Source organism: Magnolia sinica, chromosome 2 (assembly GCF_029962835.1).
Source record: "Magnolia sinica isolate HGM2019 chromosome 2, MsV1, whole genome shotgun sequence".
Taxonomy (NCBI): Eukaryota; Viridiplantae; Streptophyta; class Magnoliopsida; order Magnoliales; family Magnoliaceae; genus Magnolia; species Magnolia sinica.
In genome coordinates this window covers 138219459-138238029 of record NC_080574.1, presented here as the reverse complement: position 1 = coordinate 138238029, position 18571 = coordinate 138219459, and the positions used below count along the sequence as shown (strand labels likewise).

General features: G+C 40.4%; 2 protein-coding genes across 2 annotated transcripts; one reads left to right on the top strand and one right to left on the bottom strand.

Annotated features, from left to right (window-relative positions):
* The first annotated feature begins 847 nt into the window (after window positions 1-847).
* On the top strand, window positions 848-10624 carry LOC131237899 (uncharacterized). The gene is made up of 8 exons (XM_058235950.1): window positions 848-1058; window positions 2598-2666; window positions 2772-3280; window positions 4926-5144; window positions 6657-6830; window positions 8017-8123; window positions 9156-9502; window positions 9900-10624. The coding sequence occupies exons 3-8, from the start codon at window positions 3023-3025 to the stop codon at window positions 10478-10480; spliced, it is 1686 nt and encodes a 561-aa protein (XP_058091933.1). The 5' UTR covers window positions 848-1058; window positions 2598-2666; window positions 2772-3022; the 3' UTR covers window positions 10481-10624.
* Window positions 10625-13557: 2933 nt separating this feature from the next.
* LOC131237898 (putative disease resistance protein At1g58400) lies at window positions 13558-15765 on the bottom strand. Its single transcript, XM_058235949.1, has one exon. It carries the CDS (start codon window positions 15753-15755, stop codon window positions 13818-13820), a length of 1938 nt encoding a protein of 645 aa, XP_058091932.1. The 5' UTR covers window positions 15756-15765; the 3' UTR covers window positions 13558-13817.
* Window positions 15766-18571: the final 2806 nt, after the last annotated feature.

Sequence of the window (18571 nt, the reverse complement as noted above, 5' to 3'; positions counted from 1 at the left end):
TCCGATCATAGGATCCCAAAAGAACGATTTCTATAACATAAGTCTAGTTCATAATGAGCATACCCAAGATCATAACATCGTAACAACAAGTAATAACTACAGGAATACCATTACAAAATTCACTAAGAATTTAAATTTTTACAAGATATATAGCTCAAGGGGAAATACAAAAACTATATAAAGAAAGCTCCAAAAGGATCAACGACACGCTTTCACAGTTCGTATTTATACTGAAAATCAGAATCAAACGAGCTTTTACCCTTTTGTTCAACATGAGATTTCTGTTCTCATTAAACTTATCTTAGGACATTCGCGTTATCTTTTAACGTTATTTTATTTATTCCGTAAGTCGGAGGCGAGGCACTGCCTCCCTTTTAGTACCAAGGCCGGTCTCAGCCAGCCAATCCGGGCAGAAGACATTGTCAGGTGGGGAGTTTGGTTGGGGCGGCACAAAGTGTGCCCCAAGTACAATCTGGAAGGTTTTTAATGGCGGGCATCTGCATCTCAACTTTTACGTGTGGTGTGGTCCATCTGAGTATCGGATTGGCCTAATTTTTGGCAATCAATCAGATTAATAGGGCATAAAAATGATGGATGGAATAGATTTCATTAAAAAAGTGAGGTGGACCCCACACGTTGATTTGTACATTAAGCTTAAAGTAGTAACGTTTGTATTAGATCCGGCCCCTTCGCTTAATTGACGTAATTGCCCTTAATAGACGAAGAATCCAACTCTGGAATGAGTGGATTCTTCTGCCATTCAAGAATAAAGGAAGGGCTTTATGGTCATTTTAACAAAAACCGCGAACCACTTCTGCCTATAAAAGCCACTTCAACCGCTCATTTCTCCGCATTTCAAAAACCTTCGAGCCAGAGCTCCAATGGCGCGTAGAAGGAGCTCTCTCCTTCCGCTCTCAAATCTCCAGATATGAATCTCTTCCTAACTTCTAACCTCCGGATTTGAAAATATTCATCTGGAATTTCAGTGAATTTGGAAGAGATTCTCGTATTTCAGAGGTCCGAATGTGGAAATCGCTGGAATCTTCGACTTGTTTGCGGTAGGGTTTTCTTGCATTCCACAACGAATCCTTTTTTTCTCTTCAATTGATTCTGTATGTAAATTAGGTATTGTGACAGATTTTGATACTGAAATAAAGCGACGGATTTTAATTCTTGACTACATCCGAGGGGGATTCTTGTATTCAGAGGATCTAACGTTGAAACCAGTAGATTTTTTTTCTTTGAGCTAGGATTCTTTAAATTCCTTGTTTAATTCTTTTTTCTCTTTGATTGAAGATTTTTATTTAAGAATCAAAATCCAGGATAAATCCCTGAGATTTTCATTCTGTCAGCTATGTTTGCGTTCTGAATTTTCAATCTGGGAAACCAGAAACTTGGTTTGGCAACCTGGATTATAGAGAAAGCAAGAGAGCCATTTGAAGACTCTCGGAGAGGATTGAAAATCTTTGGATTTTGCAACCGAGCTTTCGAGGAACTGAAAAGTGTCCCAAACACAAGATTTTGGCCTGGAATCCAAAAGGCCCAAATTCCCAGCTTCCAAATTCAAATGATTTTGGCTGAGACCGTTAGCTGCGATTGGCAAGGAATAGGAAGAAATCTTGATATTCAGAAGGATTTCTGTGCTGAAATTTCTGAAATAGCTGCAGCTTATGGTTTTTAATTGAACTGTTTTGAAGAATTTATTTTCTTGTTTCTTTTTTAATCTGGAATCCAGATTTTGTTGGCTTTTTTTTTTTTTTTTGGTTTTTTTGTCTGAGGTAGTCTTGATTATTCCACTGAGTTTGTTTCTCTTTGGTTGGATCAGTTTTTGTATCTTTAGCAGTATTCTTGTGAGACAAAGGATAGTATTTGGAAGGATTTTGACACTGAAATGGCTAGAAATAGAATAGCTCTGGTCATCTGGCTTTTAAGCAACAGTTCTGAAATTTCTCTTCCGAGTGTCTTTTTTATAATTAACTTCATTTTCAAAAAAAAAAGAAGAAGGAACAAATGCTTCTATTATTCAGGAACTGATGTTAGAATCATTTGAATTGTCAGTCTCCGACGTAGGTTCACTTCAGTCGGATCCTTTTATTAGATGCTCAGGTTCATTTTAAGCCAGAAATTGGTTCATTTTACTTTTTCAGTCATGCCAGGTTGCATTTTTAGTGGAAATAGGACAACGTTTCAGTTTTGCAAAGGAATCTGATGTGGAAATTGCAGGAGTTTAAATGTGTTTTTTCCCCCTTATCACCAAATGAAAAGAGGCATGATTTTGCCATATAAACTAGAGATTTTCAGGTCTTTGCTTCTTTTTTTTTGCTCTTCTTGAGATATCGCATCATGGTTTTCTGTGCATGAGAAATTGGTGTGATTTCAAGGATCTTAACTGAAAATTTTGGAACCTTTTCCTAAATTTGGCAAGTCCAAGTAGAACCTTTTTGGTTATTTTGTTCAGATCTTGGAGATGTGACATGGAATTCCTGATATTCTGCTAACAAAGTTCCAATCTTCAACATTTTCTGCTTCACTTAAGAGAGGAAAAAAGAAAAAAGAAACCAAAAGGCCGGTTTGGACTATTCTCTTCACTTTTGCAGTTCAGGTGAGGAGGAAACCCTTCACTTTACAAGGATTTAAGCACCAAAGTAGCTACTTCAATTCGAAAGGTAAGATTTAAGCACCAAAGTGGCATCAGAACAGCTTTATCTTGTTATTATCTTGGGTTTAGGCTCTAACTGAAATCATCTGTCCTGCATGTTGTGAGATTTCAGGGCTGAAATGCTGAAGAAAAGGATCTTCATTGCATATGGATTTAAGCTTTAAATCTGCTGGATTTTCAGTTCTTGTGAGACCTACAAGGGAGAAAAAATTGCTTGCCCCATTTTTGTTTTTTCTGATTTAAGCAAGCCTTTGCTGTTCCAAAGGATATCCAAGAGAGAATTCTAGAAGAACGAAATCTGCCAACTTCTTGGTTAAATGATGAGGCCATAAAATTTGCCAGTTTCCCCAGCCGATTTGGGTCATGATTTCTCAAAACGAGAAGCTTTGCAGCCACACCAGGATGGGGACTTTTTTTGTTCCAGAGGTTGATTGTGATTCGGTTGTTAACCCAGAAACCATAGAGATTTGTTCAACTAATTTGGCGATAGATGCTTCTCCTATCCCTTCTTTGGTGGTTTCGGGTGCTTGGAGTAGAGGCTTCCTACCCATTGAATCACAGAGAGATGATGAAAGCAATTTGAGATGCAAGCAACTAAAATTAATGGCCCCATCTCAGCAGGTATACATTTATCAGATAGACCTTTTTGTTAAATCTTGATCTGTGTAATATTTTTAGGTCATCAAAATCTACAACCCAACTGATTGATAACAACACCTTTTCTTTCTACCTTTGCTAATAAGACAGTACAAATTTGTACCATGGCACTACCAAAAAGTATAAAGGAAGGGTGACACTCTCAGTATGGGCAGGAGTAGACAGTGGCTCCCTATTGTTAACTACCTTGAGAAAGATTTGAGCTGACGGAATCTTGCGGCACCAGATGAAACATGTCTAAGTAAGTACATGCAAGTCAAAACATTAAACAGAATAAATTAAAGAAATTGATATGGGCACCCCACCTGACTGATAAAAACTCCCTTTTCTATACGTGTAAACAGACAATAGTGCAACTTTGTACTATTTTACTATCCAAAGTAGAAAAGGCTGGTGTATCTATCAGTCATGGTGGGTGTAAACCATAAATAGCAGCTCCCAAAATTAATCGCATTATTAAGAACCAAAGCCAACCTAAATGATTTAACAGAAGGATTTGCCTAGATAATAGTTCTCAAACTTGCTCACTAAACTCGAAACTCAGCCGAGTCAACTAGGCCCAGTGAGATTTCGAGCAGAGTCCCTGGAAACTCGGTCCTGGGTCTGATTCAATCATGACTCGGGAAGACTCATACAGTCGACTTGATGACACAGAGCGATTCAAACTGGCTCACTCATGAGTGAGAGTGTTCTCATATAAATAAAAATTACAAGGGAGGTTAAACATGTTTGAGATTTGGGTGATGGTCTCCCACTCAAAGTTGAGTATTGAGGGCCCTATGTATTCAGTTGTAAGAAACTTACAATGAGATGGGTTTGTTTCCCAGTTCAACGGAAGCATTCCAGAAGATAAATACAAAAGATAGAAATTTTGAATTTAGGTTGTTTTGACTAAGTCTTTTACCGATACACTGGAGGTGACTTTGACTTATCCTTATCCATGTGGCTACTGAGGGAAGTATCCTCTATAGAGGTAAGGAATCGAACCGTTTATCTTCACCTAGGGAGAGACACTCAACCATTGCGTCAATCAGTAATTAGATGATATTTTTAATTACTTGTAATTAATTCTAAATATTTTAGGTACCTGTTAGTATCTGTAATATTTTTACTTCTAATTATTTACTATCAAGCGGAGTTTGGGATGAGTCTAGAAATCAACCCAACCCTGATGAACATCGAATTGTGTTGAGTTTTTGGGTTTTTGAACTATCGCCTAGATACCATTTGCATTTATTTATAACTCTTGATAATCACTAGAACTGAACTTGCTATCTTTTGAGGTATGGTTCTTGTACAACCATGATCAGTAGCAGTTGATACACGGTTCTTGCACAACCATGATCAGTAGCAGTTGATACATGGTTCTTGCACAACCATGATCAGTGGCAGTTGATACATGGTTTGGGAAACATTTTAGGTGTAATGTTTTCCTCAATCTTTATGAATAAATTCACATGGAGTTACTTTATTCATCAAATGTAAATGGTCTTATCTAGAAGTTTGTAATAGTTTTCTTTTCTTACTTTGTGGGTTTTCATGAGTTGATAGTCAGTGTTTTTGTCTTGGAAGTACTGTGTTAGGGACTAACAATGATTGAATATTATAGTGCGTTTTTCTCAGCATACCCGAGAACTCAAGTCCATTGGGTTTGACATTGAGGAAAACCCCATCTTTCGTAAACCTCGTGGAAACCATGCTATCTCACGCAAGCATTCCAAGTTCTGAGTGTAGAAAAGAAGGCATTGATGCTGGTGCTCAACAAACACCTGGGAAATCAAAGGCTTCCAATTTCTCTGCTTCACTCTTACGAATTGGCTCATGGGAGGTATCTTGTCAAATTCATCATTTGTCTGCTTGTTTTATAATTGATAGAGTGGAATGGCGGAACAAGTTGATGTAGCCGTCCTCATTTAGCTGGGATAAGGCTTAGATGATGATGACGATCTGCTTGTTTTTTAAAGCTTAGATTATTGAGCAATGTTAAGCATGCTTTTTGGGTACTCACCTCTCACATGCGGCAGTATGGCAACATTTGCCAGATCCAAGCTGGTTAAGGGGTGGACCACACTGTTGGATGCTTTGCCTGAAGAATTAGTCAAATCTGATAACTGGTAGGCTACAATTGTATGTTGAATGTGTGTCATTAGTCAATTTCTTCTAACTATACATTTCCTTGGTACACCTTTGCCCAACCTGGTGAAAAGATTGGTCTTTTTTTACTAAGTCCCATCTGATGAACAGCTGCAATATAACATGCGTGTGCAGTGTGTCATGCTGCCACACTGCCAAATTTGAGAGGCAAGTGCCAAAAAGTGCAGTTGAGTGCACTTAGCATTCCCTTAATAGAGGCTTGTTTACCAGTAAGTTTCTGTCTTCAATCTTGGATACAAATTCTAAGTCCCTTTGTCCCGCCATCCTTTAATAGATTAGTAACCCTCTCAGAACACAACATTCTTTTACTACAAATAGATTGGATGTATTTTCAATTGAAAAACCAAAGTGGGAAATTTGAAAATTGAAAAAAAAAAAAAAGTAGAAGAAAAGAATCAATCATGCAGGCTTTGAGTCATGGAATGATCGCCATCTTTAAGGCGGTAGGTGCCCCCTCTGCACTTAAGCTCAAGAAACTAAATTGTGGAAGAAGTGGAGAGGAAGAAAGAGGAGAATATTTTCATCATCTCTCTCTCCCTCTACTAGCCCTTATAGAGCACTTGTTAGAAAAGATAAGCTAAAAATAAATACAAATCAAATTCAAAAGACGCACCATTATCTCCAAGGATATGGTGATATGGTGCACCAGAGGACAACTAAATGTGTATTCTCATGCTCGAATAAACTGCAATGCACATTCACCAAAGACTGCATACTCTAACAACTATAAATTGCCAACAGGTTTATACAACAGATCCAAAATTGTTGCATATCAACATCACACAGTTGAAAGCAAGCTAGCACACCTTGAAACAAAATTGCCAAAATGATGCAAAAAGAGAGAGGTAAAAAAAAAAAAAAAACCATTGATTTTGATTTCATGCACATTTTGAAACACACATTTCCACATGGCATCCACATGTCACAACCTACAAACAAGATGGATGGCCGCATGCCATGTGGCACACCCACTTCAAGGTTTTATCCAAGCATGTACCAAGTGGCAAATCGTCAAAGATGTCAAAAAAATGTACTTTTTGAAGCTTCAAACCTTACGTTTAAGAGTGAAAACCGAGTAATCTGACCAGTTTCGCAACTTACCATATGATGTGATAAAATCAAAGTGGGTTTAGCATTATGAAACTACTTCGAAAATTTATTTTTAAAAAAGCTTGTTCTCTTGCAGCGAGCCTCAAGATTTGAAGGGGAGTTGGTGGCGAAGTGTTATTATGCAAAGCGGAAACTTGTGTGGGAGGTACTGGATAGTGGGCTGAAGAACAAGATCGAATTACCATGGTCTGATATAGCTTCCCTCAAAGCAACTTTCAATGAGGGTGGGCCTGAGACACTGGAAATTGAGGTGTCTAAACTAAACTCATGTTATGATTCAATTTTTTGAAAGCAAGTTTTTATGAATGTTAGAACGTGTTTGGTTTGACCAGATCTTCTTTTATTATTGTTGTTGTTGTTTAGGGTGTGTTTGTTGCACCAAATTTCATTGAAATGTCATGAAATTTTACACCAAATTAGACTTCTTAATCATGAAATGCCATGTAACTTCATGATATTTGGTGCAACCAAATGCATGAATTTCATAGAAAGGACAAACTGAAAGTTCTTGTGATTCACAGTTCAGATTGTGATTTGATTCAATCAGGTCCTCCTAAGATTCTGCAATCTGATTTGTTTTCAGGAGGCTTGTGAATCCCACAGGCATGTCTGTGGTAGCACATTGACATACCACCATGTGCTAAATAGGCACAGCATACAAGATGCAAGTCATCCATCAGGTGGGTCCTGCCATCTAGATGCCCTAGTGCCACTTGTCACGTGGGCTACAATGTAGAAGCAAATGGACAACTTAGAAAAACTTGATCAATTTGTTTTGGCCGTATGTTGTTTCATAAACTCTGGCCAACCTGGTCAGTGGACTGACCTGATTTCTGGCCAGCGAATCTACAGCAGACCTGTTGGACACCGTCAATCTTGCACGTGTGCCAGTGGCACATGGGGTGGACATCTACAGCAGAACATCGGCCAAGTCGACTCGACCAGATCTCAAGCTGAGTCACTAAGAAACTAGAACATGAGACTTGAACACACGACCTCCCAATTGTGGGAATGCACCATTACCAACTTGTCATATGCTAGTTTTTCAACATAAAAGGATGCATTAATCTAAACTCTTATTTATTTAATTATTACATATCGAGTCAAGTTTTCAGGTTTTTGGACTATTGTTTCTATAACTTAACTAAGTTTTTCTGTCAAAGATTCATGAGAAGCTTTTCAATCCAGATCTCCACATCATGGCTTTTGAAGAAAATAAAATGACTACTAGGCTGGCTATTTGTAACCAAAAACTAAAAAAAGGCAAAATTTACCAAAATGAACTCAACCAAGATGAAAGATAAGATCTGACCTTGATCAAAACCAGCATTTCCATGGCCCAGTCAGTGATCTATGACATTTGAGATGAGGCTGGTTGTTTCTTATTTTAAATTTGTTCTTTACAATTGGCTGAAACAGTTCTTTGAAATTTGCAGCTGTCAGGCCAACCTCTTTTCTTCCAGGAGATGAATCCCCAACCCAGAAAGCATACTCTGTGGAAGGCTGCTGCTGATTTTACTGGTGGACAGGCATCAACTTGCAGGTAGGAACATCCAGTTCTAACGAAAGTCATTTGTTCGGCAATTACCAGATGAGGAATTATAGGATACAACCTGAGGCTTTGCATGATATAAACAGGTCTTTCATTTCTGACAAATGGGCAAATGCTTCACCAGTCTGGACCATCGTTCTGTTTCATACCACCATGGATGGGCCATGCCCCAAAATCTCCCGAACTGAAAGATCCCAGCAACCAATCTTTGGACCTTTGTCAGTTGAATATGGACCGTTGCTGGATTTCATTTCTTAACTGTCTATCTCTAAATCATCAAAAGGTTCCTATTCGAGATTTTTTTCAAACACATGTTTTTAAGCCCATACTCCTTTTTTTACACCAAGGATGTGTTTGATTACCATTTCAATTAATTGATATAACTTTCAATGAAGAGTAAATGACCAAAGCAGATCTAACCTAACTGCATGACACAGGACTAGCCCCTAAATGCAATCACTATTGTTTTAAATCAGACACGAAATGCATGGACTTACAATTAGGATTTGTTTGTCACCAGGTATTAAAATGGTGCCTACCAGAGTGACAAATCTCGTTCTCGACAATTACACGGCCAGAGAATTTCTTGGGAGATTTGCAAAAATTTATGTTTTTCTTGCAATATTATCTGTGAAAATCTCGCTGAAAATAAAATAATGGAAAATGTTTATCATAAATTAATAAATGATTTTTAAATTTGTGAAATATTGGTATAAAATGATTTATTTTAATTTGTGGATTTTTTTTGCAAAAAAAAAGAAAGCAAAAAATTTATAACTGGCGAGATTTTGAAAATATCACAAGAAAATTGTTCAATCATAATTCCGCAATAATATCACGAGACTTAAAAAATCTTGGCGATATTTGTCACGCTAGTGCCAACCACATTTTAATCATTTTTTCTATAATGAATTGAATGAAATACAATTCAGTTCAATTGACCGTCCAGACTCCAAACACACCCTGATATAATACTCTTCTTCTCTGTCACTAGCCTTTTCTTTTCTCTGTTTTTTTTTTCAGGAGACATTTTCTGCAATTCCCTCAAGGAACTCTACAGAAGCATTATGAGAAACTTTTGAAGTCGGATGAACGATTGTCATTGCTCAGCAAGAAGCCTTACCCCACCTTAGACTCCCCATTCTTTGGGCACAAAGAAGTTGGGGATCAAAATCTGAGTTGTCATCAGTTATTCGGGATTGAAGAGCAGAGCTCGAATCTGCTCAAGCGATCATTCGATCAGGCCACAACTAACGACTATTCGGAGCATTCGCAAAGCTTCACCATCTCAAGAACATCACCAGTGCTTCAACAGCTTTCAAAGCTGGAGCTTCCTATTGCTTTCTCTGAAACAGCTTCCCCCAGCTCAGGTACTCTCTCCCCCTCTTTCTTCTTTCTGAAACAGGCACTCTGTCTGGTCACAACAATCGAATGATCTTAACCATCCAACAGCTGGCCTACTTTTTTGTGACCATCTGTTTCCAAGCCACAGATGGGATGATTGAGATCATCTGGTCGAAGTGATTCTTGGGATAAGTAGGCAGTTTTAGGTGATGTTGATCGAGGGTTAAATCATTTTTTACTGTAAAAAATCTTGATCTTTACCATCCATTCTGCAAGTTATTGGTCGCTCTGGACAATGGTACAGATTGATGTTAGACTGTCCGCTTGCCCAATTAATGGTCACAAAAGTAGTTGTAGGTTCACTAACTACTTGCATTGGTTCATTTGCACCCGAGCTTGCTTTACACTTCTTTGGCATTGCAGTTATCGATTTATCATCAGTCGAAGAAAGGGTTGGTAGCCCATTCTGGCGAGCTACGTTTGCTGGAGCTGGTAATCACATGGACCAGATTGCTTCGTCGGTCTCAATTGCAAACATGTTCCCAAGTGTCTTTGGCTCTGTTCTGCCATCCGTACCAGACTTCGGCACATCCATCACGACCAGACACTATCCATGCATGAAGAAAAAAACAGCGGATAATACAAGAGTAGAGATATCAGATACAAATATCAGCGTATTGGGCCTTGACCAATCATATTCCAATGCGAAGCTGAATTGTGATGGCTCCACTATCAATCCAGGGTCCATTTTCCAGATTTCAGAGATTCAAACTGATTGGAATCTTGTGTTTCCAATCGGTTCACGCAGCAAAGTTGGTAACAACAGTGAGATAGATGGGTATCTTAGTTATGGATTTTCCTTCCCTGAGGAGAGTAGCAGACAAGTCTCAGGGAAGTGTTCCAATCTCTTTGAAAACATCTCCAGCAGTGTGCCATTCCCTCTCTTCTTTGTAGAAGATCCTGCATCAACGGATGAGATCGGGGAGGTCATGGGACAGGTCTGAATTCCTTATGCACATGGGCCACACAATTAGAATGATCGAAGAGGATCAGTACCTCAACATGAATCTGTTTCAGCTCCCAATGAATTAAAGAGTTGTAAATGCAGTTTTATCGAATTAAATGCAAAATTCTCAGTGTTGGCAGAAGATAGTTACTCTGATTGAAGAAATGGTTTGAAGTATAGTCGAAGACTGTTTAGTATTTCCCAAGTCATGTCAGTTACGTCCACGGTTCCGGCGGCTCAGACCAACTTGTTTGGTCTTGAGTTAGGCCAAGTCAGTCTCTATTCTTGATCGCCCAACTCATGGTGTGGAATTGACCGAGTCTGAGTCGACTGACTTGGGACAAGTCATTGATCCTTGGTTTTGTTGCGCCACGAAACGAGCCATGGAACCGAAACACAATGAGTTGGGACAAGTTGTACTGGTTTTGGTTTCCCAGCGAGCCACACTCCAAAACCACTATTTAAATCCATGGTTTGAGAGCACAACAGATTCTGCCAATGATCTGGAGAATCGAAATGATGGGTCACATTACAGAACTGATCACAGCCAAAAAATCAGACTAATCTAAAGGACAATAATACTGTTGATTTTGGACCATTGTCCATTTCCGTTTTAACCATCCATTTGATGGCGCCTCCAGACGTTGAGAATCATTTAATCAGTGTGGTATTTGGGCTGTACTCCACGTCGGCACCCATGATTTTATACGTTCTGAATCAATCTTCATATATGCTTGGAGGGTCATGTATCAGACTTCATAAGAATCTAGCCCATGAATTGTAAAGATACATCACTTTGGGACACCTCCCCTTCAAAGCCACGTTTTTTGCTATGTGTCTACATAAGATCAAAAGTCCAGTCGATTGTTAGAGTCCTCTAACGATGTAATTATCTATAAGTGTGCGTTTGGTTGCAATAAATATTTTTGCAATAATTTCTTGATGTTTTTGCAACCAAACCGAGCCTGTGATAATCGAAGTTTGTGGAGCCTAGCTCGTTATTATTACAGCTCAGTCTGATCACCTACAGCAAGCCATAGTTGAACTTTGTCTAGGACTCATTTTTACAAGCATCTTCCCTTGGAAAGTATTATAGTATGTTCAACAATAAAGGGACAGGTTGGATTGTAAGCCATTTTGCTCAAGTTATTTATGCCTGAAGTAGTTTATCATAGTTTTTACTTATTCAAGTAAAATAGATGAATATGTTTGGTAAATAGCATATTTCTAGACAAATTTATTTAATTTTCAGCATTACGTAAGTAATTTTTAAATCTCTTCCATCAATCTTTCTTCTCTTCTCCTCCAATTTTTTATTTTTATTTTTAATATCTTCCATTAAAATTTCTTCCCGTATTTACTCATTCATGTGGAAGGCCCTTTAACATCCACTATCCATCATCTGGGGCCAACATTTGATGTGGAACATTCGTTATGTTGGGTCCACCTTCGCCATGTCTTTAATATGAATAGTACATCGTGTGGGGCCTACCTTCAATATGGACCATCCACCTTGAAAGGCCCACCATTGATGCGGGTTATCAATCATGGAGAGTTACCTGGATGTTGTTTGTCCATCATGTCAGACATCGAATGTGGATCATCTATCATGTGGGGCCACCTGTAATATGAACCGTTCATCATGTGAGACCCAACTTCAAAGTGGGGATCCATCATGTAGGACCCGCCTTGGATGTGGGCCATTCTACATGAGGGCCAACCTTTAATGTGGACTGTTCATGACGTGGGGCCCACACAATGGATGGTATACATCATTGGTGGGCTCCACATGACTGACAATTTCATTGTCCATTGCCCATCATGTGCAGCCCACCAATGATGTAGACCATCCATTATGTGGACCTCACTTCCAAAGTGGCATGTGGAGCTCACATTGGAGGCAGGCAATTCATTATTAGGGGCTGACCTTTGATGTGGACCATCTATTATGTGGGGCCCATCTTGATGTTGGTCATCTATTATGTGGGGCCTTTTTCAATGTCCACTGCCCCATCATTTGGATCCCACCATCTAAGTGGGTTGTCCATCATTGTAGGGCCTAGTTTGGATGTGGTGAATGGCCAACCTTTGATGTAGACCGTCCATTATGTGGGCCCACCTTCATTGTCCACTGCCCATCATGTGGAGCACACTGTTGGTGTAGATTGTCCATCGTGTGGGCCCCACCTTCAATATGGACCATCCATCATATAGGGCTACCTTCCACATAAACGGCCCATCATTTAGAGATAGGCCTGCAAATGGGTCAGTGGACCCGATGGGTTATCCAAACCCAACTCATTTGTAAAATGGTACGAGGGTCCAAGAATAAGCCCAGTTGCTAAATGGGTCTAGATTTGATTTACTTTCTATTAGGCCCGACATGAACCCATTTAGTAAATGGATAGGTCTAATATATGTTGCAAGGGACCATCTAGACTCGGACCTATTCAAACCCCATTGAAATCTGTTAAAAATGCTTATATATCTCGATAAGTAACGTGGTATGCCCGACCCGTTTATAAATGGGTCTCTACCAAACCTATATTCATTTATAAATAGGTTTGAGGGGATTGGCTCAGACTCTACTCAAATCATCCCACGTTGTTACCCTGATCCATAGCTCAAAGTGGTAGGCTGAGTGAAAGATACCTCGTTTCAACAATGAGGTCTTGGTATCGATCCCTTGTGGGGGTGGCTAACAGTGAAGTGTCAACTGACAGTGGGTGTACTAACAAGCTGAAAAGAAAAAAAAATTTTAAAAAATCATCCTACTTAATAAAAAGATTTGGATCTAAAATTTGGACTCCGACCCATGTAATAAATGGACAGGTTTGATTTTGTCTAACCTGTCCCAAATCTGACCATTTACAGCCTACCCGGAGAGATAAGAAAGAGAGAAGAAGAGTAGAGAGGCTAAAAATAGCTCCGTACGATCAGTAGATCAGCCTGGTATTTGGCTAGTAGACATTTTCTTCATATAGCTGCAAGTGAGTTTAAGCTAACAAGCTACTTGGATAATTACCAAATCAACTTTTATTTAACAAAGAAGCTTATTTGCTGTCAAACAATAAGAAGATCTACAAAGGTCCAAAGTTGAAGAAGGAAAAAAACAAAAGACAAAAAAACAAAAATAAAAATAAAATTTCAACTCATCGTTTATTGATTTTTTTTTTTTTTCTTTCCATGGCGTTTAAGCTGCAGCAAAGATGATGTTCAGCTCATCCTCCCCTCACGACTGTGGTCCTACGAGCAGACTGGCCAGGTTCTTGGGCCAGGGCATGTCTACAGTGGGCCCCACCTGATGAACGGCCTGTATCTTCCGACTCTCCTGATCATGGCCCCAATGGATCAGCACACGAAATCGGCACGGCCACCTCGGATACACTCCGTTTAACGTCGGAAGTGGTCATGAACTTGATTTTTGGGATGTGCTTGATCTTGTAGTTCTCTTCGCCTCCACCGGGCCGCAGCCTCTGTTCATGATCATCAAGCAGAGGAATCAAGTACAACCGCTTCAATGTAGTTACATGCTGCAGCCCTTCAGGCAGCATCCTCAATTTCAAACAGTTATGGAGCCTCAGCCACTTCAAGCTCGGCATCGCTCCCTCTTCGATCTCCGTCCACTCTTCCAGCTCATGAGAAGCAATGGTCAGATCTTCTAGTTTCGGAAACCCGCCCGCACCGCAAAATTCCCTCCCAAGACGTCTTCCCTCGTAGGCTCGCCACAAGCAGAGCTGTTTCAGATTAGGCAGCATTTGAAGAACAGAACACGAGTCTTCCAACAGAAACGAAAATCCCAATCTCAGCTTAGTGAGGTTTTCTAAGGCTAGAAAGAAGCCTGGAATTCTCTCTAGCTTCCCTTCGAGACGGAGCTTCCGAAGATGAGAGGTGAGTTCGAGTCCGTCTAACGGGAGGATCGGTTGTTGGGGATATGTATGTTCTGCTTCCAGTGTCAGTGAAACAAGGCCCTCCATTTTCATGATCGAAGCGTATAATTCAGCTGCGTGATCTTCCGACACATCCATCACACCCAGCTTTCGAATCTGAATCATCCTGCTCAGCTCTTCAGCGATGGCGTCGCCGGCGTATATGCCCGTCAGCGTTTGGATTTTCTCCAGTTTCCCGATTCCGGTAGGAAGCTTCACCCCAGCAACACCGGAATTCTTGAACATTTTGAGATGTCGCAACCGAACAAGATTCAGAATGCTGTCCGGCAACGACGCTAGCTCCCCACACCATCTGACATCCATCGTCTGCAGACTCTGAAGATTGCTTAGACTCTCCGGCAGCTCTCTGATTTCCGAATTCTTCAGGCCCAAATACCTCAAGTGTACCAGATCTCCCACTTCATCCGGTAGCCTGTCGATCTTCACGCCTTCGAGATGCAACACCCGTAGCAATTTCATACTACAAAGCGTGGTCCTCAGGCGATTCCAAGCCGATTCCGATAAGCGGCCGATGCTGAGCATGATCAACGACCGGATCGCGAGATTATTCAAATTCGCCGGGAAATTATTCCCATCATCGTGAATTGAGACACGTCGAGCAGTAGGAGGGATTCGAGCATCCGGGCTTGTACATGCCGCAACGAAATTCTCCTCCTCCATCATCTGGAGTAAGAATTCCCGGAATTGAGCGTTGATCTTGAACTTTTGGTCCCGATCTGCTTGTTCTTCATTGGATTCAAGCATTCCAATCCTATTCAATTCCTCAATGTACTTTTCGGCCACAACTTCGACAATCTCTCCCTGTTTTTCTTCTATCAGCCCTTCAGCTACCAGCATCCGAACGAGTTTCCCCCTCCCGATACAGCTATCAGCAGGGAAGATACAGCAGTACATCAAACAGGATTTAAGGTAATACGGCAAGCTTTCATAGCTCGATTTGAAGTTCTCCATGTTGATCATCCGAACTTTTCTATCCAGGATTTCGACGAGGCGGGCCTTGATATTTTCCAATTTGCTTCTGAACTGGACGATAGGGGGAGATTGGTCTGACCCATCTTGGCCGTTCATCTGAACGATGAACTCGTCGATGCAGTTGTCCACGTCGTGGATTGTATCGATCAGTTCGCGCGACCAGATGCCGGCTGCTTTTTCTTGTTCTTCTTTCCTTCCGCCAGCAGCGGCGCCATCCACGAATGGTCTGATAGCATTGAGTATGATCTCGATCGGACGGATATGATCTTTCACGACTGAGATGATCTCATCTTCTTGCAGTAACAGAGAATTCAATCTCTGTATGAAGAATTTAAGCGCAGCTTCTGCCATTTCTTTTACAGAGAGAATAGCTATTCCTCTTCTTTAAAATCAAAAGCTTCGTTAGTCTCCATATATATACGAGAAATGCTTGCATCCAACCAGTTGGACGATAAGTTACCGTCCACCTGCGGATATGACGCTCAACGTGTCAGTCCGTGCAACATCTAACTCGTCCAACAGGTTGGCCCCACCATGAGTATTAACTTGTTTAAAAATCAGGTCCATCCAATAATCCGAAGTGCTAAAATTTTATTATATTATTTATCAACAGCTATATATCATTTCTATGGTATGGCCCACCTGGTTAGTGGATGAGGCTTATTTTGTATAAATCATTCCTCATGGTAGGGTCGATCTACTGGACAGCATGGATGTTGCATACAAATGATAGGTTGGACGGAAACTTGCTGTTCAAGATTTGAGCAGGAGCTGAGTCTACTGTACAAGTCAACTCACCTTGGAAAATACGTCATCTGTGGAATTGTCCAAGCCAACCCACATTGGAAAACACGTCATTAGTGGAATCCGGGCTGGCGGAAGAAACGGTGATGGGATCATGGCATGTTTGGAAGCGGATTGCGTCCTACCGGTCCGGGCAGGGCTCTCTAGGGTCCACCATGATTTAAGGGTTTTATCCACGCCGTCAATACCTTTTTTCAGATAATATTACGGCATAATACAGAGAATGAAGCAGATCCAGATCTCCATTGTACCACACCAAAGGAAGCAGAGCTGATAATGACATCCACCGTTGAAACCTCTCTAAGGGCTACTGTGATGTTTTTTTTACCATCCAACCTATTCATAAGGTCGTGTAGAACTTGATTAAGTGAAAACACAAATATCAGCTTGATCCGAAACTTCTGAAGCTCCCAATAAGGTTTTTAATGATGATCGTTCAATCCCCACTTTGTGGTCCACTTAAGCTTTGGTTCTGCATCATTTTTTGTTTCGTGCGGTAAAATGATCTTTAAATAGTTATGGACAGAGTGGATAATACGTTTACATCACAGTGGCCCCCAAAGAGCTCGTAGGATGCAATCTGCTCAGGCATGTTTATACCGAATCCGTAAATCTTGCTTGTTGCATTTAATTAAACCACATGATCCAACATTATATTTGATGATCCAGTGCTGACAACTCTCCCTTAATTTTATTATTTATTTTCTTTGAATAGGTTAATTTCTAATTTTATCCTTTTGGTTTTGTCATTTGTCCTTCTCAACATTGTTATCTCAATTATACTCATTGTATAAACGAATTCAAATCATTTGCTTGTCATGAGCAAATAGTCATGCATTCATGCATGATGATTGATTTATCTCATTACTAATGCTGTCTCCTGGATCGATCGGGTCAGATCGCATAGGCCCACTCATTTTTTACCGTATAACAAGTCAAGTTTGGGTTAATAGCTAATCCAAACCGGGGGATCCGATCCACTCCAATCCGCACAATGTTCATTCAATACTGTTTCTTATAATGTTGTCCGCTTAAGATTGGGATATACTTACTTTTTTGTTTAATACCATAAAATGATCTAAAAGGATAGATGGACATCATAGATGAAATAAATACATCATGGTGGGCCTGCAGAGCAATGGCAGGGGGAGTATCCAATCTGTCTCCTCTCAACCCTCGAGCAGTGAATCCTAACACTGGTGTATTGACGTGCCGTTAGGAAATAGATTGATAGGTGTACTGCACCAGCTGTGTATTGACGTCAGCAAGTTCTGTGGGTCCTATCATGAGGTATGTGTTATATCCAAACCGTCCATCCATTTGGCGGGCTCATCTTAAGGCTTGAGCCGAAAAATAAGGCAAATCCAAGTGGACCACACTGCAAAAAGCAAAGGAGGGTTGAACGTCTACCATTGAAACTCTTTTAGGGGTTACAGAAGTTTCGAATCAATATAAAATTTGTTTTTCCTTTTCATCCATGTAGTTGTGACTTTAGTAAAAGATCGGATGGAGAATAAATGTTATGGTGGGCCCTACAAGTTTTTTAACAGTGAAAATTATAATTTTTTTATTTTTTAAAAATTTTCAAAAATAAAATAAAACAAAACGGAACGTTGGATTCGAACTACACCCAACTCGATCCAACTCAGTTCGAGTCAAGCCAGCAGTGCAACGGATCAGATCAAGTCAAATGACCCGGACATGGTCCCAGATCAAATTGAATTCAGGTTACTTGGTTGGAAATTTCAGACCTGGTTGAGTTGGACCCAATCCCGTCTGACTCGACTCATGCCCACTTCTAATTGCCTCTCACCCGGGGCATAGAGATACTCTTGTGCCCAGGCTGTGTGGGCCCCATGGAAATGTCAGTGACAAAGCCACTCCGTCCATCCGTTTTGAAAGACCACGGTAGAACACGAATACAATCCAAAACTCAGGTCAGCCCCACCAAAAAAACGTCCACCATTGAAACCTTTTTTGAGCTTACCATGGTGTTTATATTTCATCCAAATGTTCGTTGGGTTATCACACCTTAGATAAACTGTAGGCACAAATATTCCTGTGCGCCCGGGGTTGTGTGGGCCCCCCTAAAATGTCCATGACAAATCTACTCCGTCCATCTGTTATAAAAGAGCAACATAGGACTAAGTCACCAGAGTAGAAATCAGGAAGATCCAACACTCATGCAAACCATACCACACGACGATCCAAATCTACAGTTTATCTGAGTGGTAGTAACCCTATGAACGGCTTGGATGTCATATAAACATCAACGTTATCTCCAGTAAGATTTCTGTTTCAACTTTTCGTTGGTGTGGCCCCCCTGAGTTTTTTTATCTGCCTGATTATCATGACTGATCTAC